Here is a 27,448-nt window from a genome sequence, read left to right as displayed (position 1 = left end):
TAAACTAGATTTTCATAGAGGTGGTAACATATTCATTATGGAGGTAAAGATTAACATTGCATCCCTCCCTCTACCAATCTCCTTGAATGTCATAACACTGCGCAAATTAATATTACTAGTATATATACCAGGCTTGTTGTTTTTGATAGCAAAAACAACAAATGTATATTAAAATGATCATGATACATGAAAAGCTTTGTACCGCATATATTACAAGTAGCGTACTTTTCAAAACATGTTTTCATTTGTTTAAAATGCATTAAAAATAAGAGATCATTGTAATCAAATCATGTTTTTTCAAGATCATTTATCAGCTTTTTCCTACTTGTAGATCACGTTCCTGTGTTAGTATCAAATTGCTTATTGGTGTTATTGAAATTGTTATGCTGATTGCAATTAAACTTTTTTTCGTTGTTGTTTGGCATAATTTACTTTTCACCATTTTTTTAAATTTTTCATTTTTTTCCTCCATTTTTCACCAAAATAATACCAGAATTCAGGAAAGAATTTACACTTTTTTAATTTATCTTTTTTTTTTTACTATTTGCTTGTAAATTTTTAACAATTTACTGATAAATTTAAAAACCAGTAAAAGCTCTACCCAGGGCCAATGACGCCGGGAAGGGGGGAGTGGCAGGGGGAACGTGTTCTCTATTTTTTTTCTAAGGGACTTTTTTGTTTGTTTGTTAGAAAATTCAAGATATAGAAGACTTTTTTCAGAAAATGACTATTGTGCCCCCCTCCCTCCCACTTCGAAATCTGTGTCGTCGGCCATGCATCCCTATTTCAAACTGATAGAGGAAAGAGAGGAGTGCAAAAAATTTATGAAACCTATTACTGATGCTCTGGATAAACTTCAAGGAGACTTTTTTATGATTGGTACGAGGAATCCTGATAACAATTAAGTTCTCCTTAAAGTTAAACAAAGAGAATTTATTCTCCTTGAAGGTTCAGCAAGGCCAAAAGAAAACTTTTGATAAAAATAAACAAACACAAGAACAAAAAAATTTGTAAAAAAAAAAAAAAAAAGAAAAAAAATAAACATTAAAACGAAAAAAAAAGTAAAAATAAAAAAATTCTTATATTAAAAGTAATTAAATTTTTTTTTCGTTTTAAACTAAAAATTCAAAAAGTTATTAAAAACAAATATTCTAATAGTTCCACTTTGTATTAATTTTTTATTTATTTACTGTAAAGAATTTTTAGGAAAAACATCAGTTCGTTTGAAAAAATGCGGTAAAAAATTCAATTTTATACATTGGCCATTGGACCTTATCAAATTTAAATTACAGTACCTTGCCAATGATAGCTATTATAATCAGCAATAAAAATAAAGGCGAGTGGAGATGAAATTTTTGGAGGTAGTGGGGGTACAAGAAAAAGTCCCTCCGTGAGAACGACCCAATCCATGGTCACAAAGTCTATAAAGGACATAGATAGAAACATTTATATATATATACATATATATATATACATATATATATATATATATATATATATATATATATATATATATATATATATATATATATATACATATACATATACATATATATATATACATATACATATATATATATATATACATATATATATATATATATATATATATATATATATATATATATATATATACATATATATATATATATATACATACATATATATATATATATATATATATATATACATATATATATACATATATATATATATATATATATATATATATATATATATATATATATATATATATATATATATATATACACATATATATATATATACATACATATATATATATACATACATATATATATATACATATATATATATAACTATATATATATATATATAAATATATATATATATATATATTAGGGATATGACTTTTTAATTTTTTTTCAAATAAAATGTTTCCTGTATCATAAATCGATGAACTTTTACCTAAAATCATGAAAAAAGGCCCAAATAGCTTTCTGCAACAAAAAAAGGTCACCCCCAAAATAAAAATTTGATTTACCATTTTTATACATTCATTTTTGACCGATGTTTTAATCTTAAGCTTAATTCTCAGCTTAATTCTATTTATTTCATTATTTTGTTATGAATTTATAAATATAACGCCACACGTTACCATGGCAACGAAACGGCCGTGTGCCGGCAAATACTTGGAATTGTTATGTGATGACGTCATTGTGTTACCACGGTGATATAGACGACTGTAACAGACTGTAGAAGATTATAGAACTTAGTAGAACATTCTGGAAGCTCTAAATAATTATATAAGCGAGCTGCTGTCAGAGCTCAGTGTTGATAATGTGAATAGTTCTATGAAGTACTCTGCGTGTAACTGAGCTAATAAGGAACTACTGTAGCGAACTAAAGACGCTGTAAGTGTACGAAGTATAAGTAGTTGTAGCATTATCGTTAGGATACGGACTGGATTATCGAACTGTTATCAACATTGACTGGATTATCGAACTATAATTGGATTACTATACAGTTAAAGTATTTTATTAATTAAACGACTTTATTAAACGGATATTTACGCTCAGCTATCCGTAAAGTCGTAACAATATTATATGATGTCTCACAAGAAAAGTCATACCACAGTAACAAAGAACAAGAAGACTTGGACTAAAAATTTGGTGAGATTTCAAGAGTCACACAGAAGAAGAGGAAGCGTGGCTGTAGAAGAACATTCACTCGATGAAAAATCCAGAATACCACTTCAATTGCAGATCGTAGGAAGATACCAGTTTCTCGGAGCATATGTTAAAGGAAGAAAAGAACGAATAGACCAAATTTCTAAGGAAATTACAAAATTGTGGGACAATAAACTGAATTTTCCACGTGTGTCTGATCAAGTGATAAGAGCAAAGCTTATGAAGGTGCTGAAGGTCTATGATGAATGTGTCAAGCGTGGAAAATATGATGTTCTCAATGCATTATTTGACATCACGAAAGTGAATGGCCAGTGGTTATCCTCGGAAGATAAACGTCTATACCACCTACAAAAAGAAAGTAAAGGACAGGTGGGGTACTCAACAGGACAAGTGGCAAGTAAAGAAACCATTCACCCTTCCAAGAGAAGGAAAGTCCAGTCTGGAACAGCAATACCTTCCACATCACAAGTCCTGTCTACCACAGACAGTGGTACTGAATCTGAAAACTGCAAAAGTAAGAGTGAAGATGATGAAGACGACGACGGTGATAAAGACGATGATGAGGACACTCAGAAAAAAACTAGAAAGCACTACAAAAGTAAATTTGCTGTAAGTATGGTTACATCAAGTGGAGTTTCCACAAAGAAAGCTGCTAAAATATGCAATGTATTATCACAACAAGGTATTGATATTCCAACTCCAAGTCAATCAGCAATTTACAAGTCCATATTCAAAGAGGCAGGTAAATTAAAAAAAGAAATGATACAACAACTTAAAATGGAACAGTGGTCCTTACACTTTGACGGCAAACGAATAGATGATAAGGAATATCAGGTAGTTGTACTTCAGAATGAAAGAACTGACGTGAAACTTGATGCACTGCGTTTAAAAGATGGCAAAGCTGAAACTGTTGCTGAAAAAATTGCCAAACTTATTGATGAATACAATTTGTGGAATTCAATTAAGATGATCATTACTGATACAACAAACGTCAATACTGGGAAGAGAAATGGAGTTGTTGTGAAGTTGCAACGTATGTTTAAATTAAAGGGTGTCACAATACCACAATTTATCGGTTGTCAGCATCACGTACTAGACAGGATTCTCCGTCTGGTGATGGACGAAGAACTTGGGGGTGATACCAAATCTCCAAACATTGAATACCCATTTGTGTCTGAACTGTTGAATAAGTATGATGAACTGAAGGATAAGTTTGTGAATGGAACTGTAGAAATTCTTGATAAATCAGGGTGGAGAGACGATATGAAGTTTTTGTACCATTTAACAAGAGTGTTTAGGTTCTATGAAGAACAAAGAAACTTCCCTCTGATTCACTTTCAGAACATTCCTAATATGAGCAATGCCAGATGGAACTCAAGAGCCATTCTCGCCATTCTGGCGTTCATTCTTATGCCTGAAGCGAGAAAGAATTTGGAGAAGGTTTGCAGGTTCATTTCATATGAGTGGGCAGAACATTGGTTTAGTAGTCAAAAGTACAATGACAATGACTTCAAGAATTTATCTGATGTATTGAAGCCTCACAAAAAGGCATTGCAGTCATTCAAAAATCACTGGAAGAAAGAGCCATCCGTCATCGACATACCACGAAGTAATCAGATAGCTGAACGTGCAATCAAGGTGATGCAAGACCTGTATGCTTCCTGCAGAAAGAAAGACAAACTGCAACTTCGATTCATTCTAAGTAATAAGCGCTAGACTCTTTATGAGACGTGAGCATCATGTGACCCATGTACTAAACACAGTAGGCCTATAGACACAGACAGTTATGTATATTGTTGTACTAGACGCTTTGATACTGTTAATTTTGTAATACTTGTATAATTATATATCACATAATGTTTTTTGTTATATCACAGTACATGTTGCATAAATAAATAAAATAACAACAGGAGTATGACTCTTACAACATCTTCAGCCTTTAATATTCATTTACTGTACAAAAGTGTACCTATTGAAAATTCGATTTTTTGGTTTTGGGGTGACCTTTTTTCAAAATATGTCAAAATGAAACATCTATTCGTTCTTTTTACATAAAAGTTCATTGAATTACGATACAGGCCTAGTAGGTTGCAAAAAAGTCATATCCCTAATATATATATATATATATATATATATATATATATATATATATATATATATATATATATATATATCAGTCTTCTCCGTTTGAAATTTAATGCCAGCGCATGAAAAAGCGCTGGTAGGATGGTCATTTTAAGTTACCCTGCGCGATTTAAAAAATTTTTACTATTTAAATCAAAATAAAAATAACGAAAAGAATGTTATGAATAAATACTAAATAAAATAATTTAATAAAAATCTTGTAAAAAAAGTTTTTTTTCATAAAAGTTGTTCAATGAACAAAAAACTTTTGATGCAATTTAAAACAAAACGCTTTTAGTTTTTTTGCAAGCACTTTTTTAAGCGCTCGCCAAAGTTTTTGCAAGCGCATGGGCGAGCGCAAAAAGACTTCGGCGCAAAAGCGCTGGTTAATTGGAGAAGACTATATATATATTTATATATATATATATATATATATATATATATATATATATATATATATATATATATATATATATATATACTAACTTTTATCTTCTACTTGAAGTTTCACCATTGCTGGATCATCAGGAAGAGTTCTCTCCCTGATGATCCAGAGAACTCTTCCTGATGATCCAGCAATGGTGAAACTTCAAGTAGAAGATAAAAGTTAGATAAGTGTTTTTTACTAATTTATTATTGCTCTGTTCTTTAAGAACATTGAGCATTCTATTTGTAAAATACACTAACATAATTTACATATATATATATATATATATATATATATATATATATATATATATATATATATATATATATATATATATATAATATATATATATATATATATATATATATATATATATATATATATATGTATATATGTATTCAGTATTATATGCATAACTAAGATAAAAAAATAATAATAATTATAAAAAAATAAAAATGTTTAGAAAAAGTTTTTAAAACTTTTTTACCTCAAAAGTTTTTCTTTGTTGATGCACAAAAAAAAGTAACCTTTTAAAGCATGTATTTATTCGTCAAACATTTTATCTTACTCGTCAAATTTTTATTTACACTTAATAAAGATTTAGATAAAAAGTAATACTTTACCGAACACAATGCTGGATGTAGTAATAACAGAACACAAAATAATGAAAAAGATTATCCCAAACATACTTAAGGGATACCATGCAACATTTAAAGTTGAAGATAACATTGAAACACGTTGATTGAACCGCAAGAGTTTAATGAGCTTTAAAGTCACAAAAAAAACTATGAGCGCTACAACATAAACATATGCCAGATTCCAGTACGAAGCAAATTGAAAATTGATAAAGTTCTGCGGTTTCTTATCTGTCATTCGTTCTAACAAATCTTTGGCCAAATGATCTTGCAAAAAAAGTTTTAAAGTTTAATAATGATAAAAAAAAATAAAAATAAAAAATATTTTTAATTGTATTTTTAATTGTAAAAAAAAAAAAAGGATAAAAACAAACTAAAATTTCACAAAAAAAACAACAACAACAAAAAAGTGCAAAAAATACTTTTAAAAAAAAAAATTCCAACTGCAATAACCGAAAGTATAACTAACACAGCCTCCACTAAGTTCCAAAACTCTATAAAATATTTAATGCCAGTTCTCAATAACAAGCGACACTCTCGAACAGCAAATAGTATGGTCATTAAAACAAATATAATATGAGAACCTAAAATAGCTTTTGACCCTGTTAATGATATATATAATTTAAATGTAAGCACAGTAAAACTAGGAACAACTCCGCCTGAAGCAGGGAATTCTAAAAATATTGTAGCCATGGTGAAATAATTAGTAGCAGCGTTAAACAAAGCATATTCAATTATTATTGCTCGTGTTCGCCTATCAATCCATCTGAGCTCTTTCATACGATCTAGTATAGCCTTGTTATTCCATTTAGGGAAGATTTCTACAGCATAACCACCACCGTAGTAAGTATCTAAGTCAGTTCTATATGGATAGCCATCAAGTTCTTGCCAAGTTTGATACCTCCAAGGCATTGTAAATGGATTAATGGGAGATTTATATTTGATTGGCCGTGTCCAATTAAAATCAAAATCTTGGGTTTCTTCAACTGCAGAATTGTATGAAGACAGACAGTCTATTTTAAAAAATTCAGCAACTGACTTAGCTTTGATGCAAGAATCTAAATGCAAAATAAAAATTATGTTTGCTATTTTAGTAACTTTATTGACTAAGTTTATTTTGATGAATATCTGTCCTCCTCAGACCTGTAAAAAAATAATAATTTATTGAATGAAGAGCAGATAAATCTGAAGACATGACCCTATAGTTTCATGTTATCCTCTACAATAAGAAAGCGCCTATAGTGAATTTAACAAAAATAAGTAAATTTTTATTGTTATTATTTAAAAAATATATTTTTTGTATTGTTATAGAAAATTGATTTATTTCAGTAATAATTGATTTTTGAAAAGGTTAAATTTTAAATTTTTAAAATGTTTTCTACCTGATAATGATTTTTTTTTTGGTTTATTAAGAAACTTGTATACACTCAAAAAATTAGACTAAAAATTAGACTAAAATTTTTTTTAGTTTTTAGATTAGTATTTTTGATGTGTTTGTGCGATAACGCACAATACCTTTAAGATCAACTTCGTATTTTTAAATTAGACGAAACTGGACTTGAATTAGCTGTGAAAACTTAAAAATTCATTGGCATTAGAGGATGATAGAGAAGAAACATTCGTAAAAAATTTTAGTTTAAGAAAAAAGCTTATTGAATTAAAAAAGCAATGTTTCTTTTGTTTAGTAATCATTTAAATTTATTAAATTTATATATAATCAATCAAATTTTTGTATTTTTACCTAGTCTAAATGGAATTAAAATATAAGATTTTTTCATTCACATTAGGTGAAGAATCATTCACATTAGGTGAAGAATCATTCACATTAGGTGAAGAATCATTCACGATAAGTGGTGCCGTATCACGGTAATTAAAGAAACAAAAAAGTAAAAATAGTATTCAAAAATTAATTTTGCTCAAATATGATTACTAGAAATTAATTATTATGCGAGCATATTTTTCACTTGAAAATCTGGAACATTTTCGAAAATTTTCTTGAAAACACGGCAGGCAAAAACATGACATTAAATTAATATCTTCTCTTGTTTGTTATTTTTTAATCTATTATTTTTTTAAATTTTATTAGTTACGTGTTTATTCATATTTATTTAAACTAATTAATAAATTATTTATTTTATTATATTGCAATATATAAAATATGTTTATAATATTATTATTCTATTATTATTTATTTATAGTTCTCTTAACTTAAATTATCTTTCTCTTATTTTTATTTTCTCTTATTCTCTTATTCTTTCTCTTATTCATATTATTTAATTTGCTATCAATTATTATATTATTATTTTATTGTTTTATTATTTTCTATTATCTGTCCCCAAACCTCAACTTTTAAATAAAGTTTCTACTCAAATTAATGATTAATTTCATCTCGGGTCTTAAATTCTGATAAAATAATTTATGCATTACTGAACATAGTTTGTAAGCCTCTTGATATAAATATTCAGTTTACTAAATTTTTCCAAAATAAATACTTTTTTATCTACTCAATCATCCAGGAAAAAAATATCTTGAAAAATCAAGTACTTTTGTTGGTTAAATTTATAGACACATTTGCATAGATATTAATTTTTTCAACAATACCATGTCTTTCCTAGTTTATAAAATTTACGCTGAAAGATTTTTTGTTTTTTACTTTGCTTACGAGAATTACTCACTTAATTACAACCATTGATAGAATACTTTCTAGTTTTAATTACTAATTAAATTACTTAAGGAAATTCAACAGCTTCTGTTTCCCTTTTGCATATGTCCTAATTCTAATAAATTATTTAAGCTACACAGTCATAAATTATATCGCAGGAATTTGAATTAGAAATTTTTAAATGTGACATTAATAATTGACTGTGATAATGTTTGTAATGTTTTATTTTAAAATGCATTTATAATCTAATAAATGTCAAAAACTTTAATAGCTTATGTTAGAATAGTTTACAAATTTACAAGTTATTGATTTCAAAGCTTTTTCTTAAGTAAAAAAAATATTGATAAAACGAGTTCTGTAAAAAAAAACAAAAAAAAAACTATTTAAAAGTTTTTTGTGGAAATTAACTTAAGTGTCAGTTTGGTATACTGGATAACTTTAAATTTGACAATTATATAAAAATATTTTTTCTCAAAATTTTAAAACATACGCTTACGCCTTTTACAAAAAAATTCTTACTTGGCTGCACACGAAGTTGTCGAATTCTTATTCCATTTACAATCTTTGAGTTGAGATCATTTAAAAAAATTTTACCAGGAAAATTTTTTTTATCTGAATTTGCATAGAACTCACTTAAGTTAAACCAAGGTTCAGGAAAAACTTGTTGTATAAAAAATTCCTCCATCCATGGCCAAAAATCCTGTGTTGATTGAATCTATAAATATAACAAATAGTCAAAATAGTTAATACTAAAAAGACATTTATTAAAAACAAATACGAAAAAAATTTATTACCAAAAAGACAAATAAGAAAAAAATCACGGCTATCAAACACTATATTTTCTGAAAACTATATCCAGCCTTTTTTATTTTTTTTATGTAAATTTGTTACATTGTATTTCCAAGTTCTTAATACAAAATGAGGTGAGAATAAAAAGCGTCGTGGAAATTTTTATCCAGACCTAATAAACGGGGTGGGTGGTTGGTGGTCTAAATAAAAAGGTGCGTGCGAACTTTTTTAATTTAGAATCTAGTAATTGGGAGATTAGATTGATAGAAGGAAGCACGATTTTTTCTCCATACGCAACAAGCAGGGATTTCTCTAAAAAAAAAGTCTCAAGTTATAATAAACAAAAATAGGATAGAACTCTCCGATTAACAAACAGGATTTTCCAGAAGAACTTGGGACACTTTTAAAACAAGTTTGATTATCAACCTTGTAAACAAAATATAAATGTGATCCATTGATTGAAACAAATCCTCATTGATTGAAAAAAAATCCACATCAATTCCGACTTGACATAATGTTGCATATATAAAAAGCACTTCAGTATTGTGATCGCGTATGAGATTTCGAGTTTATCTAAATTTAAAGTTTGTGGCTTTAGCAAAGGGGCAGTCTGGTTCACCTGAAAGTGAAACTAATTGTGTAATAGTAGATACTTTACATTCACTACCATTACAAGGAGGAGATTCATTTCTTCTTATTAGTGTATTCTAGAATTGTTTTGTTCTTTAAGGACATTGAGCACTCTATTTCTAGAATACACTAACATAATTTATATATATATATATATATATTTAAATAAATAACAGTCTTTTTAAAACTTTTGAACATGTTTCATCAATAACAATTGATATCATCAGGTATAAAAAAAATTAGTAACAATTTCTTTATATTAACTAATTGTAACTTTTTTTATACCTGATGATTAGGGTGTTTCATATTTTATCAATTTTCGAAATCGAACTCGCGAATCGATTTATAAATTGACTATTTGTATAAATATAAGTTTGAGCAAAAAAAAACAAAAAAATTTAATTTTTAGGGTCCCCGCCAGTTCGATTTTGGGCCAAAAATGATGGGTGTTTTAAAGGCCTGGCGGGGACCTTAAAATTTATCGAAATTTTTTTTTTATTCTTTTAAATGTTATATGTTGGATTGAATATTAATCACATAAATGGAGCATGTTGAAAAAATTAAGAAATTAGTCTACAGAATCTTTTAAAATTGGTGAAAAATCCAAATTTTCCATCTTAAAAATCTATTTTATCACTCAATCGCGTATAAAAAACATTTTTGATTTTCTAATAAACTGTTTCCAGACGCGGAAAAATCAATAACCTAGATTTTTTTAATAATAGTGTCAAATGAGGTATATACAGGTCTAATAAAAAAATTTCTTTTATCCTTCAAGGTAACCTAACCCTTACGCTAACCTTAATAGCCTAATAACAATTGTTTATTTTAGTTATTTTTATAATAAAAAAGACTTAATGAACTTACTGCAACATTGTTAAAAGTGGTATTGTTGTTATTAGTTTTATTGCCTCAAGATTAGAAAGTATATGGTTGCTTTTCAACTTTAAATGATTTTCTTGGTATTGTTGCAAAGTTTTTTTTGGTTTTGTAAAAAATAAAAAATAAAAAAGAATGATATGTTTAAGTATAATTAAATAAAAAATACATATTTACAAATCAATATTACATCATTAAATAAAAGTCATCATTTAAAAACTATATTATCTATTTTGCAATTGCTTGATATGCTAATTGCAAATCTTCTTTAGTCTTTGCCTTGTTAAGGTTTTCTCTCCTTTGGTGAATAGCTAGCAGTAAGTCCTGACGATCGTCTTCATTGTGAACGTTATTTACAAAGTCTGATACAACTTTAATAGATCTTTCAGAAACGTCGTTAACCACTGCAAGGTTGGAAACAAACTGGGAAAAAATCTTAAACTGTTCAATATACTCCCATAGTGGTGCCGGGCTGTTTAACCAAAGTTTATCATTTAGCTTAGTAAGGTTTAACAAACTAAATATGAACCAAGAGTTTTCTCCCACTAGTTGGGCAATACTTGGTGGTTTTTCTAGGTTAAAGTTAAGAGTTTTTAACAAATTTAATTTTTCGGAATGCCGAAAAAATTCAGGAACTGGTTTCGAAAAGACCATTTTTGCAACTTCTTCTCTCTCTGCAACAGAAATACCTTGGTCTAGAAGAGCCAGCGGAATTAAAGTTTCATCAAGGTACCATAAATGTGATTCCATTGAAACCATTGTGGCATCAATTCCATTTAAAATTGTTTCAGAATTCTGAACATATTGTTCTACGTAACCTCTATATTTTGTCATTTGCCAATAGGCTTTTATATCTTGGTAAGGCGCAGCGTAAGGTAAAGAGGTTTTTAAAAACCAGACGGTATAAAAGATTGAGATAAACTCAGCAGTAGACTGCACTTCGTTCTTTTGATCGTCTGTCAATTCATAAGACAGTTGCAAACTCAATATCCGAATCTTGAGATAATAAATAGCTTTGGACATAAAACGTGCATGAGACACGCACCCTGGAGCTTGAATTTTAAAATCTCTTTCAGGGCATAAGTACATTAGGATTAGTTTCAATAACTCCTTGTAGTCTCCTCTGGGAAAAGTGTTTTTTTTTAGAGCAATCTCGCAATATTTTACAGCATCGAGTTTATGGATTTCTAAGAAAGTGGTAGCAATAGATTGAGTGTCATATTTTACAAACTTTGAAGAGTCAATGCTACTTTTAATGTCATTCCAGTTTAATTGGAACCGTTTAAACATTAGGTTTTCTGGAGATTTAGTTTTTCCATTGCACTGTCTTTTTTAACAGAAGTGTTTTAGATGTAACTCCTAAACATGCCTCCTGCAAGCCAGCTCTAGTAGAATTGAGTTTTGTTTATGACTAAACCTGACATTTGTACCAGAAAGTCTTCCTGTATTTGTAGCTGTTGTATCAAAACATAAACCTTTCACGTTTTCAAAACATAAACCATCACATATTCCATACTTATCCAGTATTTTAACTAAAGCATCGTATTGAGCTTGTCCAGTACCACGATCAATTGCTGGAATGCCAAGGAGCTTCATTTTACCATCAATATTTACCGAGACTGCAAATCGATCTCTTTTTGATTTTATACCTTCTGTGATGTCTTCGATAATTTTTCCATCAAAATGTGCTATTATGGGAAAAGTAGCTTTAGCGGTAGCAATTTTTACATTTTTCTTATATTGTTCAGCATTTTCCCGAATAGATTTTTTTTGAGCTCGCCAAATAGTTGAATGAGACACTGAAAAATCAGCCACATTTCCGCCTGAACTTACGATTAAATCCGTACATACATGCACTAGATCTCTTGATGAAATATTTTTTGAGACTGATGTCATGGCAATATCTTTAACAAAACCTTTCCTTAACTCTTGTTTTGCGTTACTTGGGCCGGGTTGCGATAAATCAAAAGAAATATCTGATTCTGTACTCACGTCACTGATATCTGAGAGAAGCTCTAGATCTGTAGTTGATTCGTCAATTTGGGGCAACTATTTAATATTACAACTTTTTAAAGGCTTCTTATCTTTATTTACCGTTTTATATCTCATGTCTTTGCTCCCCAAAGTCATTAGACGACTGGACTTTTGGTCTTTTAAAAATTGGATATCAACATAGTATGAAAGTTTATCAAGGCTGGTTTTTTTTAAGATTTCCTTAATATTATCTTTACCAATCCAAAATACCTGCTCCCCCTTCTTTTTGAATTCTTCCCTAGATTTCTCTGCTGCTTTAGAGTCTTTATTCTTACTTTTCTTTAATGTCTCCCAACTATCGATTAAACGAGTAATATTATTCCTGAAAAAATTAAGATAATACATTAAATAAAATAGAAATATTAACTTTAAGATGCACCTTATATTTTGCATTATTAAGCTATAATCCACACGTAATAACAACTAAAAAAATTAGTTGCAGTGGTACTACAAAAAAACCTTAATCATCTACTAGCTTATTAAGTTCGAATGATTATACAAATTTATAATAACTATTTTATTATAAATTGAAATTATAAAACTTACCTTATAGATTTATCCGTTAATAATCCATCTTTATAACCTCCGTCTAACCATGGTTTTTTTACTGCAAAAAGAATACAGTTGTCAGGGCAATTGACAAGTCCGGAGCACTTTGCGAATTTATCGGGCCCATCAGTACAACCAATAAACCTTTTGGATGGAGTTAACTTGTTACTAGATCTTTTAAACTGAAAGTTAAGAATTAATTCTTTATTTGTTGCAAAAGTTATCTGAGTTAAGTTTTCTATCAGGCTTTCTTCTTCAAATAAATAAGCTCTAGCTTTTAGTCTCGTAATTTTAGCCATTTTGAATATTATTTAAAAAAATATTAAAGCACTTATTATTAGTAACGCAAATTTATTTTAAATACTTTGTCTTCGCATTGGAAAGTAGTTGTTAAATTTTAAATTATTATTTAAGTACCTTGGTATATACATTTTCTAAAAATATTTTCCGATCAAATTTCCGGATTTTCAATTTATTGCTCTCTAATGTTTATTAAGTAGGGGCCATTAAGGTTAGTGTCCGGGGCATGTTACTCCATGGATCCAATTATTATTTTTTTTAGACTTCATTTAACACTAATAAAAAAACTATTCAAATTATAGTTTTTTCCGGGTTTGGAAACAGTTTATTAGGGTATAAAAAAAGTTTTTTATACGCCACCGAGTAATAAAATAGGTTTTTGTGAAAGAAAATTTGGATTTTTCACCAATTTCAAAATATTATGTAGACTAATTTCTTTATTTTTTCGACATGCTCCTTTTATGTGATAAACATTCAATCCAACATATAACATTTAAAAAAAAAAAAAAGATAAATTTAGATAAATTTTAAGGTCCCCGCCAGGCGTTTAAAACACCCGACAATTTTGCCCAAAATCGAACTGGCGGGGACTCTAAAAATTAAATTATTTTTTTTATGCTCAAACTTATTTTTATACAAATAGTCAATTTATAAATCGATTCGCAAGTTCGATTTCAAAAATTGATAAAATTTGAAACACCCTACTGATGATGTCTGTATTTGAAAATTATTAATATTAGTGCTACTTGAATGTGCAAATGAATTGTAGTTTTTCCACTTTCTTTCCAGTAAAAAGTCTTTAGTACTGACTGACAATCCTATTCCTTCTTCATTGTTTACATTCATGTTACATGCTGTTGCCGTTACTATTGTTAAAGTAGGATTCAATGACATTTTATATCTGACCTGTCCTTTGTTTTCAATCTGAAAATGATGCAATCTTTTGTCCACACTGCCATTCCACATCTTTTTTTGTGATGTCAAAAAGTTTATTCAATGGATCGTATTTTCTTTGTTTTACATATTTATCGTACGTCTTCAGCAATTGATTCAGTTTTGACTGTACGACTTGAATTGATAAATGTGGAATATATATATATATTATATATATATATATATATATATATATATATATATATATATATATATATATATATATATATATATATATATATATATATATGTTTGTATAAAAATAATTGATGAGAAATTATCATGAAAGATAAGTTAACAACCAAGAATTGTATTTTAAAATTAATATTAAAATTAATTTTTAAATTTTCGAATAAAGATTTTTAAATCTTTTTTTACGTTTTAAAAAAATAATTAAAAAAAAATTAATTTAATTCATGTTTTATACAATACTTTATATAATAATTAACATTAAATATTTATCATGATTATGTACTGAGTTACGTAATCATGAAAGAAACATTACGGTCAAGCTATTTTCGCCAGTTCCCCAGATGTACTTAAACACTGTCATTCAACTCTCGAAATGTTGACTCTTATGGTTTTTTTTGTCTGTCAACATGGTGGCGCTGTAAAACATTTTTCAAATTGGCTTCAAGTCTTTCTGTGAAGTTTTGCAACATTTGATACATTTGAGTAAATGGTGTTAAATTTTAAAGTTGACGAATCGTTGGAGTTAGATTCTGACTGATGTTAGATGATGATATAGGTCGGAATAAAGATGGGAAGCAGGCTCGGGTGAATATGCGCCAAACTCTTTTAAAGTGACAATAATCTCCTATGTCTAACGGTTGAAGTATGTACGAATGACCCGGTAATCATATCAGGTTGATTTTATTGTCAATGCAAATACGTGCAACATCATAAGTAACATGTGTGACGCGTCCACCCAAGACTAAAATATGAATACCTGTAATTGAAATAATTATTTGAATAATTGATTAAACTACTCAATTTAAGTAGACCAAACTAATTACCTAGAGTTAATTTGATTGCCGGTATGAATACTTTAGTGAGCCATTGAATAAATTGTTTCTCTTCAATCCAACTCGACTTGGATGATGTAAAAACGGTGTTTGGTGTCCCCTACATAACAGCCTTTGTAAACTACAAACGGTGGCAGAATGATACCAATAAGACGTGCAAAAATTGCACGTCTTATTGTAGATATTTGCTTCAAGAAGTTATTTTTAAATTGTATTTAAATAACTTGTTATTTTGTCATCGGTACAAGAAGAAGCTCTGAGAAACGAAATATTGCCTGCTACTCTGACGCTTAATTTACGGCTGCATCGTTTTGTGAAACCTTGATACCATTTTCATCTTGGTATACCGATTCTCTATCAGCTAAACTGATAAGTATTGAAATAAGAACAAATTCAAACGCTGTACTTAGCACGGTAGTTGTACCTCTACCATGTGATTGGATTTTGTTGTGCATCCGCTTGTGAAGAGTTGTCTTTGTTATGTTGTATGCCTCTGAGGCTTTACTAAGTGATATTTCGCTTTTTTTTGATTTATTCAAATGCGAGTTGCATTTGCTCCTCAATGTAATTTGTTTGCAATTTACAAATGTAAGTACGAGTCATTTTTGTTTTAAATTTTTTTAGATAGATACTGAAAGCTTTCAAATTTATTTACCTTTTAATTTAGTTAATAACTATTAATTAATTTAGCCGCACTCCTTTTAATGCATAGGTGTTTTACTAAAATTTAATTTTAGTTTTGGAAGTTTTGAAGTTGATTTTTTTGAAAAAACTTTTTTTTTTACTAAGGTGAGAATTTTAAAGTTTGTTAAGACAAATTTTTACACCTTGATTTTTAAAGATTTTTTGTTCTACATTTCAATTAAGTGCAAAAGAAACAAAATTGTTTAATTTTAACCCAGTTTACTTTTATGTGTGGAAAACATAAAAATTAAGTATTTCTTAGTAAAAATTATGACAGCTGTCTTGTCATAATTTTTATAAGATTTAATATGTTTGTAAAAGTTTTATACTTTAAAATTAATATTATGGTGATTAATATTTATACTAATGCTATGAAGATTTTTTTTATTGGTTGACAATTTTTAAAGCCTGATTAAACAACTTCTTACAGTGATTACACAACTTCTTACAGTGATTACACAACTTCTTACAGTTAAACTATTACACTTAAACTTTTTTAAGTGTAATAGTTAAACTATTACACTTAAATTAATAAACAGGGGGGTTGCCTGTTTCTAGTTCGTTCCACATCACGTCCCTGGTAGTACCAAAAATTATTTTTTTATTAGTTATATATTATATATATTTTTACTATTATATATTTATTATTTTTTTTTATTAAATTATTTCTTTCAGCTTGAATGTCTGCGCAGCGGCCTTGTTCGTCAAGGTTTGTGTTTTGGAGTTCTAGAGTTGAGAGAGGGTTGTAGCCATAACTAAAAGTAGCCTCCTCAACTGCAGTGGCCTTCATGCATGGCCTTAAGAAAATGAATTGAAATAAAAAAAAAAATAATAATATATGTTTAATAATGAAACATAAACAACATAAACGACTTATAATTTATAAATATAAAGAATAATAGCTTTAAAACATTGTAATAAATACCAAAAGTTCTCATATATAAAGACAGATTGAACCATATAATTCTCATGCGACAAGATGTATAAAGATTTGTATAAGAATTTTGTAAGAAGGACAATGTAATAGTGTACGTAATAATATTACAAGCTTATACTAGCAAATCCTAGATTCTATCATAATTTGGCTACTAAAAATTTTCAAAAAATTCTTGAAACATTGAAATTAACTCATAAAACTTTTAACTTTGAATGAGTTAAACGAATGAGATTTTAATGCCTTAGTTATAGCAGACGGTTAAGATTGCATGTTTATCACATAACAAAAATAAAATAATAAAATAAAATACTAACCCTATCATAAATTTTAAAGTTATCTATTTCCAATGGAACCCCTCTAAGCTTTAGATTAAAAAGTTCTTCGATGTTGCGATTTTGATAATAAGCAACATTTTCATTTGTTGAGTAACCAATAAAAAATACTAAAGCTGCATAAAATGCATATATAAAAATTTCTAGTGTTAGATCCACCATCTTAAGTTTTTTAAATCTTAACTCTTTCATCTTTTTTAATGTTAAAGAATCAAGTGGCTGCAACTTGATGCTTTCCAAATCATAAATAGTTGGTTCGTTCTTTAATTTATAAAGCCAATGTTCATCATGAGCTAACTTTTTACCTTTTTTTTGAAAAAAAAAATTGGAAAAAAATGAATCATGATATTTCCTTCACAAAAAAAAAATTTCGTCACAAAATAAAAATTTTATCACAAATAAAAAATTTCGTCACAAAAAAAAAACTTGTCAAAAAAACAACAACAAAAAATCACCAAAATTTTCAAATTCAGATTCCTCTTCATTAACTTTTTTAACAACAGCAGCAACAAAAATTGCCAGAATAAATATTTTTATCGGTTCAACTAATAGAATTTCTTTAGTCTAAACAGAAACATTGATCATTATACAAGGCTGACGACACCGGAGCCAAGGAATACTGGCCCCCCACTTTTTTTTCTTCCAGAAATTCCTACATATAAAGGACTTTTTTAAGAAATTGATGATTGTGCCCCTCCATTTTAAAACCCGTGTCATCAGCCCTATTATATAGATACATATAAAAGATGGTGCAGAAAGCCTCCACTTTCCCCCAAAATTAGAAATATTAAAAAAAAAAACATAAAATATAACAGTTTTTAACGTTATATTCATATTATTTAATATTTTATATAAATGCGGCATCAAAAACTGGAATGCTGTTAAACATGAAACATTTTGCATGTTGATATTATGGTAAATATAAATCTTATTCTTTAATGATAAATTGTTAAAGAAAATTTATACTTAAAAATATAATATAAATCAAAATTATATAAATAAATTTACATAAAAAATAACATACAAAATCAATAGTTACACTGGCCAGCCAATTTAACGATGTTGCATTTCCAAATTTCATTCCATACAACACAATTATAACAACGCAAACAAATATATTACCTACACAAAGAAACCATGCTACATACAAACACCAATGTGGTAAAAAAAACTTTTTTTTTTTTACTGGTTTGTCTTCAGTAATAATAATAGTTAATGCATTTTTGCTTAAGTGAATACCTAAAAAAGGATTTAATTTATTCTTGTAATTAAACAATATTAATACCTATAACAAAATAAATATCATTAAAAAAAATATTTATTATTACTAATTTTACATATAAATATATATATTACTATTAATAATAATATTTAACATTAAAAAAAATATAAACATTATATCAAAAGTATAATTAGAGAGTAAGAAATCAAACTAAAATGTAAAAAATTACTTCTCCGTTTAGATAAGGGAATAAACTCTGAGCTGAGCTGTTCTGAGCTGCTTTCATTAAAAGAAGAGTCATCATTAAAACTATTGGAAGTAATTTCTAATGGTCTTATTGAACGAAAAAACTTCAAAAACAACAAGTGTACAGGAAACTTAATGACAGTAGAAATCAATACCACAAATATCTAACATAAGAATAACATAATAAATAAAAATAAGATAATAATATTTAATATGTATGTGGAGTAAATAGTAAATAGATGAAGTAAATAGATGAATAATCATTAATGAAACTATATAAATGTAATAAGTTATCTATACACAATTCTAAAACTAAAACTTACCAACAGTTTACACACGTAATTAGCTCATTTGCACTAACAATTTCTATTGTTAAATGGATAGTTAAATAAAATATGTAATTGTGAAAAAAATATAACATCTTTTAAATGTGCTTTTGTGTGCAGACTACAGTGATGTTCCTTGAACAAGTACTATGATGTAAATTAATTATCAAGACCATGCAAGATGTGCAGTTGGATTTTGATGTAACAACATGTCTAGTTTAGTTTTTAAATTTATTTACTCAGATTAAACAAAAAAAAATAGAAAATCTAAAATGGGGTAAAATAGGTACAAAGGTCAAATGAATGTGAGGTGAAATGGAGTAAAATATAAAACCTTAAAATTTTTATTAAAATCATAATTTTTTATTGTTTTAAATCACAAAACGTGAAAACAAAAACAAAGTCACAAGAATGATATTTATATACTCATTATACACTCATATTTATATGAGTGTATAATGAGTATATTTATGTTAATTATACCTGTTAATTATATAATACAATATTAAAAAGCATTTTTGCCTTTTAATATTGTATTATATAATTAACAGGTAAATAGTTATATATGCTCCTGAACTATTTACATTTAAGATCATAGTCTAAATCTATTTTACCTGAATGGCTATTTTCCCGAAATGAAAAAAAAGGGCAATAAGTATCTTTAGTAAAATTTTTTTATTTTTTCGGTAGTAATTATTTCAACCCTACTGGGCAAATTTCAAAGAAAGTTTAATTTTTTTATAGTTATTTAACATATAAAACAACATGATTTTCATTTCTTGTACAAATATTTTACTAAAAATCCTTTGATAACAAAAAAAAAGTTAGAAAAACTGTCATCATCCAAAATGTTAAATGAATGGATGAGCTTTTAAAGCAGCTGCAATCTTGGAGCAGCATACTCATGAAAAAAGTTGATACATATGACATTCAATTGATGTAGAAAAAATTGCAGGTTCATCAAATTTAGACAATTTAACAATAGTATTTTTTTCAAAAAGAAAAAGTTTTTCAAGAGCTAACCATTTTACAGTTGTAGGGATACCTTCATAAGTAACACATAATTCCTGGCATTTTTCAGTGAGCCAGTTATTGCAAGAAGTTTTTATTAGATCAATTGGGAAAAAATGTTGTAAATAGTACACCAAGTATTATGAAAATTCAGAAAACATTCCTTTTTTTGGAATGTACCATATTACAAATCAATAAAAAAAACTCTCATAAAATTTTTTGAAACCCAATTTGGACTTGGTTAAAATCTACTTAGATATACTGAATGTTTTTTTATGTAAAATTTTTTTTTTGATTTTAAATATTAAGATATCTTGGTAATATTACTAAACCAATGAAACTGAAGTTTTGGATAAAAGTAAAAAGGATAGAGTTGAGAAAACTTGCAGTCTGAAAATGATGTTTTAACCCAAAATCATGTCATAGCAAAGATTATAAAGATTATAGAAGTATATCATCTAATAACCTCAGCAAAATAGAATAAATCACGTAAAAAGGTTTATCAATTAAATTTTACAGCAGAATCAGGAGAAAAAAAAAGAAAATATTTGACACACAGAGATACTTTACATTAAGAGGAGAAATTTTAGCACAGTCAAATTATCAAAACAGAGTTGAGTTTCGTTTCTATGTTAACAGAGTTTAATTTGTTGGGAACTGCTTTTGACAACGCAAATTTCAAAACTGGGCGTTGTGTCTGTTGTATAAGAAACTCAGCAGAACAATTCATAATATTTATAAATTTCATACCAATGACCTTTGCATGATGCAAACCATAGAATAGCCAAATAATGGTAAAAACATTTCAATAAAAGGTTGTTTCAAAAAAGTTTTATGGTAAAACTAGAAAAGCTGCAGCACAAGACAATTATAATAAATTAATTATAACAAATTTATTTCCAAATTTGAATTTGTTTTTGCTTTTTTAATTACACTTGAATATTGATCAATTAAGTTCTAATAAAAAGTTATTGCAGGAAAGAAAGTGGTTAACATAAGCAATACAATTCTAGATTTGTACTTAAGAACAGAACATCAACCTTCATCTTCTTTCAAAAAATTTCAAAGCGCATTTAAATAGTTAGTATGGTTCAAAGTGGTTAAAAATAAAAAAATCTAAGAACTTTATTGAATGTTCAAGAGCTTTACAGAGTATCTTGAAACATTAGTATCATGCAATACATGATACTAATGTTTCAAGATACTCTATCTATTGCCAGAACACCTTCTAATCTCCCTTATATTATTATCTCCTTTTCTTATATTCTTACTTCCTTATCTTATATTTTTATCTCCCTCTTTGTAAACAATTTTAGTGAGACTTATTTTAAATAACAAAATAAAACACTGGCTGCCAATATTGATAAAGTCTAAGGTGGCATTAGTGTTAACAAAATCCCAGTAATTGAAAATTTAATAACTGAATGTTGCACATGAAAATAATCTGAACATAAACTGATTCTTCGGAACATAAAATGATCTATGAGCCTATCACTATTAAGAACTTATCTTGTCAAAAACTTTGCAATTTATAAGTGCAAAATCGAGTGTGAGCTTAGAGATAAAACTTCTTTAAAAAATTTATTATACCATTGGGTAATTTTTTTAACTTTTATTGGATTATAATTGGTAGAGATTTGAGACAGTGTTCTTATTAGGCTATGAGACCTGTTCACTCTTAGAGTTGAGAACATTTTGGAAAAAAAATACTTTATTAGTCTATACTTTGTTTTAGAACCTGTAATAAATGCTGTGTGCTAAACTTGTTTTTTATAATACTTAAAAAAATTTGTACTAAGAAGAGAAAAATTGACAATAGTTCCTATCGACTTAAAAAATTTCCATTAAGCGACTAGTGAAATTTTCAAAAAAAGTCTTATAAACCTTTGATTCAAAGCCACAAAAGTTTTTTTCTTTAAAGAAATACATTTATATAAAAATATTTTTTACAAAAAATTATAAATTAAACATTTTATTTATTAAGTTTTACCTGAGTCTTCGTGAAGGAAAAAACACTTTTATTCTCAGCAGCTGGGTTTGGGTTTTTGCCTTCCTTTCCATAAAACATTGTGCTTACCATCATTGAAGTCAGTAGCAAAGAAACTGCAACAGTCAACCGTTGACACCGGGTAAAGTTACTTCTTGGTGGACGAGTAAAAATTGAAAACCACAAATGCTCATCAGTTAAATTGTGTTCTACTTTGGAGGAATAAACAAATGTAAAACTTTTAGATTCTTCATCTGATGCTACTGGAATAACACAATCTAAAGTACACATTCCTTGATCTACTGCAATCCAACGATGACCAATAAAAAGAAACTGTTTTTCAGTTTGGAGATCAGTGATTACAATGGTGCTACATTTAAGTAATATACAAAGTATTATCATTTATTTTTTCAAATTTCAAATTTCTTTTTTTCTTTCTACTAACTTTATTAAACTTTAACTAAATAAAGTAATTTTTGTAAAGTAATTTTTATAAACTTTTTTACAAAATTGTTCTGCTGATTTGTAAATCTTTTTTTAAGCACAGGTTAGAAGAAATTAACTCTTAATAGAAAAGACTCGTTGCTCAATAAAAAAAAAATTATGGATAGATGCTAACTGCATCAAGCTACTGTCATGTATAATCTATATACATGACAGTAGCTATATATATACTGTCATGTATAAGAAAATTTCTTTTTACCCCTTATATTTTTGCCACCTAGGCAAAAATAAAAGGGGTAAAAAGAAATTTTCTTTTGACCAGCCTTGCACTCTATTTTCATCTAAAAGGTTAGCATAGATGTCAACCTTACATTTTTTCTTGCCAAAGATGATGAGGGATGTCTCAATTCTTGGGTTACCTTGTAATCCCAAGAATTAAGACATCACTCATATATATATATATATATATATATATATATATATATATATATATATATATATATATATATATATATATATATATATCATATATATATATATATATATATATATATATATATATATATATATATATATATATATATATATATATATATGTATATATATATATATATATATATATATATATATATATATATATATATATATATGTATATATATATATATATATATATTTATATATATATATATATATATATTATATGTGGTAGTGGTGTAGTGGTAAAGCGATCAATCGATCCCCACCATGTCCCTAGTAGTACTGCGCTCAATTTGTTTCTCTGCGCAGCGGCCTTGTTTGTTGAGGTTCGTGTTTCGGAGTTATAGAGTTGAGAGAGGGTTATAACCACTATTAAGTAGCCTCCTCATCTGTAGTGGCCTTCTAGGCCTTAAGGAGGTAAATAAAAAAAAAAAATGTATATATAAGTTTTCATATAAACAAAGTAAACATTTTTTTGTAGCGTTTTTGAAAGCAGGGCTCTTTTTAGGATAGACCAAGTTAACTCAGGTGTTTTTTTGAATTTTTATTTAGTTTCCTGTATATATTTTAAAAGTGTGGTTACATTTGAAAGTTTTTTATTTTTGAATGATTGCTTATGATTCGCATATCTCTTTTTTTTTGCTCTGTGTGTTAGGGGAAGATTTTATGCATTTGTAAATTGAATTTGTTGCTCTACAATATTTATTCAATGAGCATATTTCTTATGGTTTACATCTACAAGCTAATTTTAAATCATGCTTTTGAACTTATTTTTTTGTTGTGGTAGACATGACAAAACATAATTACATCAAAAGACTGTTAAGTATAGGCACTGCAAATTATACTTACATCAAGGTTAAGTTTGTGAGAAGGCAGAATTGTCAGTATTTCAAAATTGAAAAAGAGTTTTAACTAATAAAACCCCTTATATTTTTATTTTCAATGGTGATAGAAGCCAGTACTCTTTAATGCTCAATGTAACAGTTATATATTTAAGTTAAGCTATGTAAAGTTATAAAAAAGGTTTATAAAAAAAGGTGAACATTTGCGTATTTAATGATTTTTTTTACATCAACTTCAAATTAGAACACTTTACGTTGGTTTTCAGTACATTTTATAGGATTTTTGATGAGCAAAAATTTTTTTATCTTATTAACTATCATATTAACTAACTAAAAAAACAGTAGGAGAATCTGCAGTTAGGGTTAACACTAATCATTTAGTTGGAAAATTGTCTAACTAAATATTAGTTAAATATTAGTTACATTCGTAGTAAGCTTGTTATAATAACCATGTTATTATTATTGTCATAACCAAAATCAGAACAAAAATATCAATTAAAACCTTGTGAAACCAATGCAGCAATATATTAAAAGAAAGTCTTGACTACTAAAAAATCTAGCTCTTGTAAATCTATAATTTTTTTTTTCCTTCTGATTCACTCCCAACAAGGCTGCAATAAGAGATTTATAAAGGTAGAGAATGGAATCAGGAGAGAGAAAATAAAGAGCACAATAAAAAGAAGTAACATTACCAGAGGCTAATTTAGCAATCGACTGTATACCCATGAAAGGTCAATAGTAAATGATAATCCAAGAAGAAGTAAAGAAGACGACTCAGTGAGAGGGTTGCCATTCAGCAATCAAAAAGAGGACTTTTTTTCAAGACAGGAGTTTAAGTTTAAGTCATTAACAAAAAGGGCTACTCTAGATGTAAGGTTGTCAAGAAGATAACTAATGTAGATAAGAAACAAAAAAGGACCTAGGATAGAACCTTGAGGCACCCCAGAAGTTATTGGAAATAAAAAGAGTTTGGGCCTTCTAGGGCGGCGTTTATAAAGCAGTTAAAAAGAAACGATTTGATAACCTCAAAAACATTCCCAGATACACCATATGAAACAAAGTTATGGAGAAGGCCAGCATGGCAAACTTTGTTGAAAGCCTTAGATAAGAGCAATAGCCCTAGCCTCTTCCCCTTCATCTAATGCACCATAAAACCTTTCAGTCACAGCAGTTAACAAGTCAGCAGTAGAGCGAGAGGATCAAAAACTGTATTGATTGTCAGACAGCAAGTATTTGACTCTAGATGGGATGTGAGAAAATTGTTGATCAAAGACTCAAAGACCTCGCTATAATCGAGATATAACTTTAGCAACGGAAGCTGGAGTGATTTGAATGTGTAACAATGGGTTAACCTGTTTTAATTGGAATGGAAGAAATAGAATGGCCATAAAATTCGAGAGTCAGGTTAGAAGAAAAGATTTTTGAAAATAGGGTTGCCTTATCCTTGGGAGAGGTAATAAGATAAGTCCCATGAATGAGAGATGGAATATTAGACTTAACTTTGTTAATGACACTGTTGAAGATTTTCCAAAAGTCTCTAGAGTCTAACTTCTGAAATAAGATACGAGATTAAGTGAACTGAGAATAATGGAGTTTATCATCTGACAGCACTATTTTACATCAATTTCTTGCAATAATAAATAGCCATTTGTTTTTAAAAGAGTTATTCTTTTGAAAAAGATGAAAAAAATGATTTCGATGAAAAAAATGAACTCATGAAAACCATGGAGTAGAATGAGACTTGACTTGGAACTGACAACAAGGAATAAAAGCTTCCATTCCTGCCTGAATCCAGGAGGTTACATAGGAGGCACATTTTTCAGCTGAAAGGGAAAAGACATCAGCCCAAGGACCATCATAAAGAACACACAAAGAGTCCCAGTCAGCTTTAGGGTAGTAGTAAGTAGTGCAATGATAGGGTGAGTCTGAAAAAGAAGTACAAGATGAAAGATTTAAAGAGATCATTGCATAGTCAGAACCACCTAAAGAACAAAAAGAAGAAAATTAACACAAGCTAAGATCAAAGACAAGACATAAATCAAAGAGTGAAGAAAAATGATAAGGGTTGTCAGGAAAACAAGTCAAAAAGTTAACTATCTAAGTAAGAGATTGAGAAATGCAGAAGTTATAGGCTTTAGTGCCAGCAGGGTCAGTGGCATTAGAGTCTAGCCATTCATTGTGATTAGCATTAAAGTCAACAATAACAACAATAGTGGCAGAGTGTTAAAAAGAGAGAGCATAATCAATTAGATCAGAAATTTTATCTAAAAGAGTGCAGTCTTGGGAAGAAGGACAATAAAGAACAAAGAGAAAAATGATAGAGTGAAGAAGTGCTAAGCGTAAGCACATAAAAGAATGGTCAAAGGATTCAAACCTGATTTCACAACAAATAGGTGAATTGATGCATATGTATACCCCTAAGCCAAGCATGTGACTATTGGACTTTTTGCAAATCAAAGGTATAGTACCCATCAACACTGAGATCAGAAGAAGGAATAGCAGAATTTAAATTAGTCTCACTAAGAGCAAGCAATTAAATACAGGCCTGCCAAACAACAGATTAAAAAAACTTGTCAGAACTGTAACCTAAACATCCATCAGTAAAATGGTAGAGTTAAATATTCACATGAATTTTTTAAGGTCAGGTTGTGAGTGATTTCCTCACCTACAGTAGTTTAAAAATAAAAAAAGGACAATTGTTGCTAACTAAAATGATTCATCTTTGTCAATCTATTGAAAAGACTGTTTTAAAAAGACTAAGAAATGATTTTGACCAATAACTAAATAAGAGCAGAGTTTAGCAATGATTAGCCTTGTGAATCATTTTGTTCAATTTTGCAAAGTTTTTGATGTCTGTTTTGTTAAGCTAGAATTGAGTGTGGCAAAGGTTTTTTAAGATTTTTCTTAAAAATGTCAATACTGCATAAAAAGATGAAACTAGTTCACTGCCACAACAACAACCTCTCTTTTAAAGGACTGGCAAAGATACTAGCAATATCTTGTTGCAGAATCAGAAGATTTGCTAGAAACTCACTCCAATGTTGAACAAATCTAGTCACTGATTAATGAAAATGAAGTTAAACAAATTTTGGCTTGTAATATATAAAAGTTGCAAATATAATTTGTGGTCTTCAAACCCCATATGATGGGGGTTAGTTCAAAGGAAATGAATGCAGGAAGCTTAATAAAAATTTTGATGTGCTGCAGCTACTTGCTGATAAAAACATGGTTCCCAACATCGTTCACATGTTTGAAAAATTCAAAAGTTTCAATTTATTTATCA

The 27,448-nt window shown here is 28.2% G+C and overlaps 2 protein-coding genes across 10 annotated transcripts in view; both read right to left on the bottom strand.

Moving 5' to 3' along the window:
- Positions 1 to 27,448, bottom strand: part of LOC100214107 (polycystin-1-like protein 2) — a 194,904-nt gene that overhangs the window by 16,954 nt on the left and 150,502 nt on the right. For all 9 annotated transcript variants that reach the window (XM_065815297.1, XM_065815299.1, XM_065815298.1 and 6 more), the window contains 8 exons: positions 22,405 to 22,771; positions 19,061 to 19,241; positions 18,634 to 18,848; positions 18,065 to 18,173; positions 17,592 to 17,914; positions 9,037 to 9,232; positions 6,278 to 6,913; positions 5,844 to 6,122 (listed from right to left, as the gene is read on the bottom strand). In XM_065815297.1, the coding sequence (XP_065671369.1) occupies positions 5,844 to 6,122; positions 6,278 to 6,913; positions 9,037 to 9,232; positions 17,592 to 17,914; positions 18,065 to 18,173; positions 18,634 to 18,848; positions 19,061 to 19,241; positions 22,405 to 22,771 (2,306 nt within the window). The remainder of the gene's footprint in view (positions 1 to 5,843; positions 6,123 to 6,277; positions 6,914 to 9,036; positions 9,233 to 17,591; positions 17,915 to 18,064; positions 18,174 to 18,633; positions 18,849 to 19,060; positions 19,242 to 22,404; positions 22,772 to 27,448) is intronic.
- On the bottom strand, positions 12,865 to 14,157 carry LOC136090351 (uncharacterized). Its single transcript, XM_065816943.1, has 2 exons — positions 13,396 to 14,157; positions 12,865 to 13,171 (listed from the first exon to the last, which is right to left on the bottom strand). The coding sequence occupies exons 1-2, from the start codon at positions 13,695 to 13,697 to the stop codon at positions 12,865 to 12,867; spliced, it is 609 nt and encodes a 202-aa protein (XP_065673015.1). The 5' UTR covers positions 13,698 to 14,157.

Source organism: Hydra vulgaris, chromosome 13, assembly GCF_038396675.1.
Source record: "Hydra vulgaris chromosome 13, alternate assembly HydraT2T_AEP".
NCBI classification, from domain to species: Eukaryota; Metazoa; Cnidaria; class Hydrozoa; order Anthoathecata; family Hydridae; genus Hydra; species Hydra vulgaris.
Note: the sequence above shows the minus strand (reverse complement) of the source record. Positions and strands in the feature narration are given on the sequence as shown.

Excerpts from the sequence above, each read along its gene's own strand:
- LOC136090351 (XM_065816943.1), bottom strand. The coding sequence starts at position 13,697 with ATGGCTAAAATTACGAGACTAAAAGCTAGAGCTTATTTATTTGAAGAA. Across the intron at positions 13,172-13,395 it reads TTAACGGATAAATCTATAAG|GAATAATATTACTCGTTTAA; the intron begins GTAAGTTTTATA and ends TAATTTTTTCAG.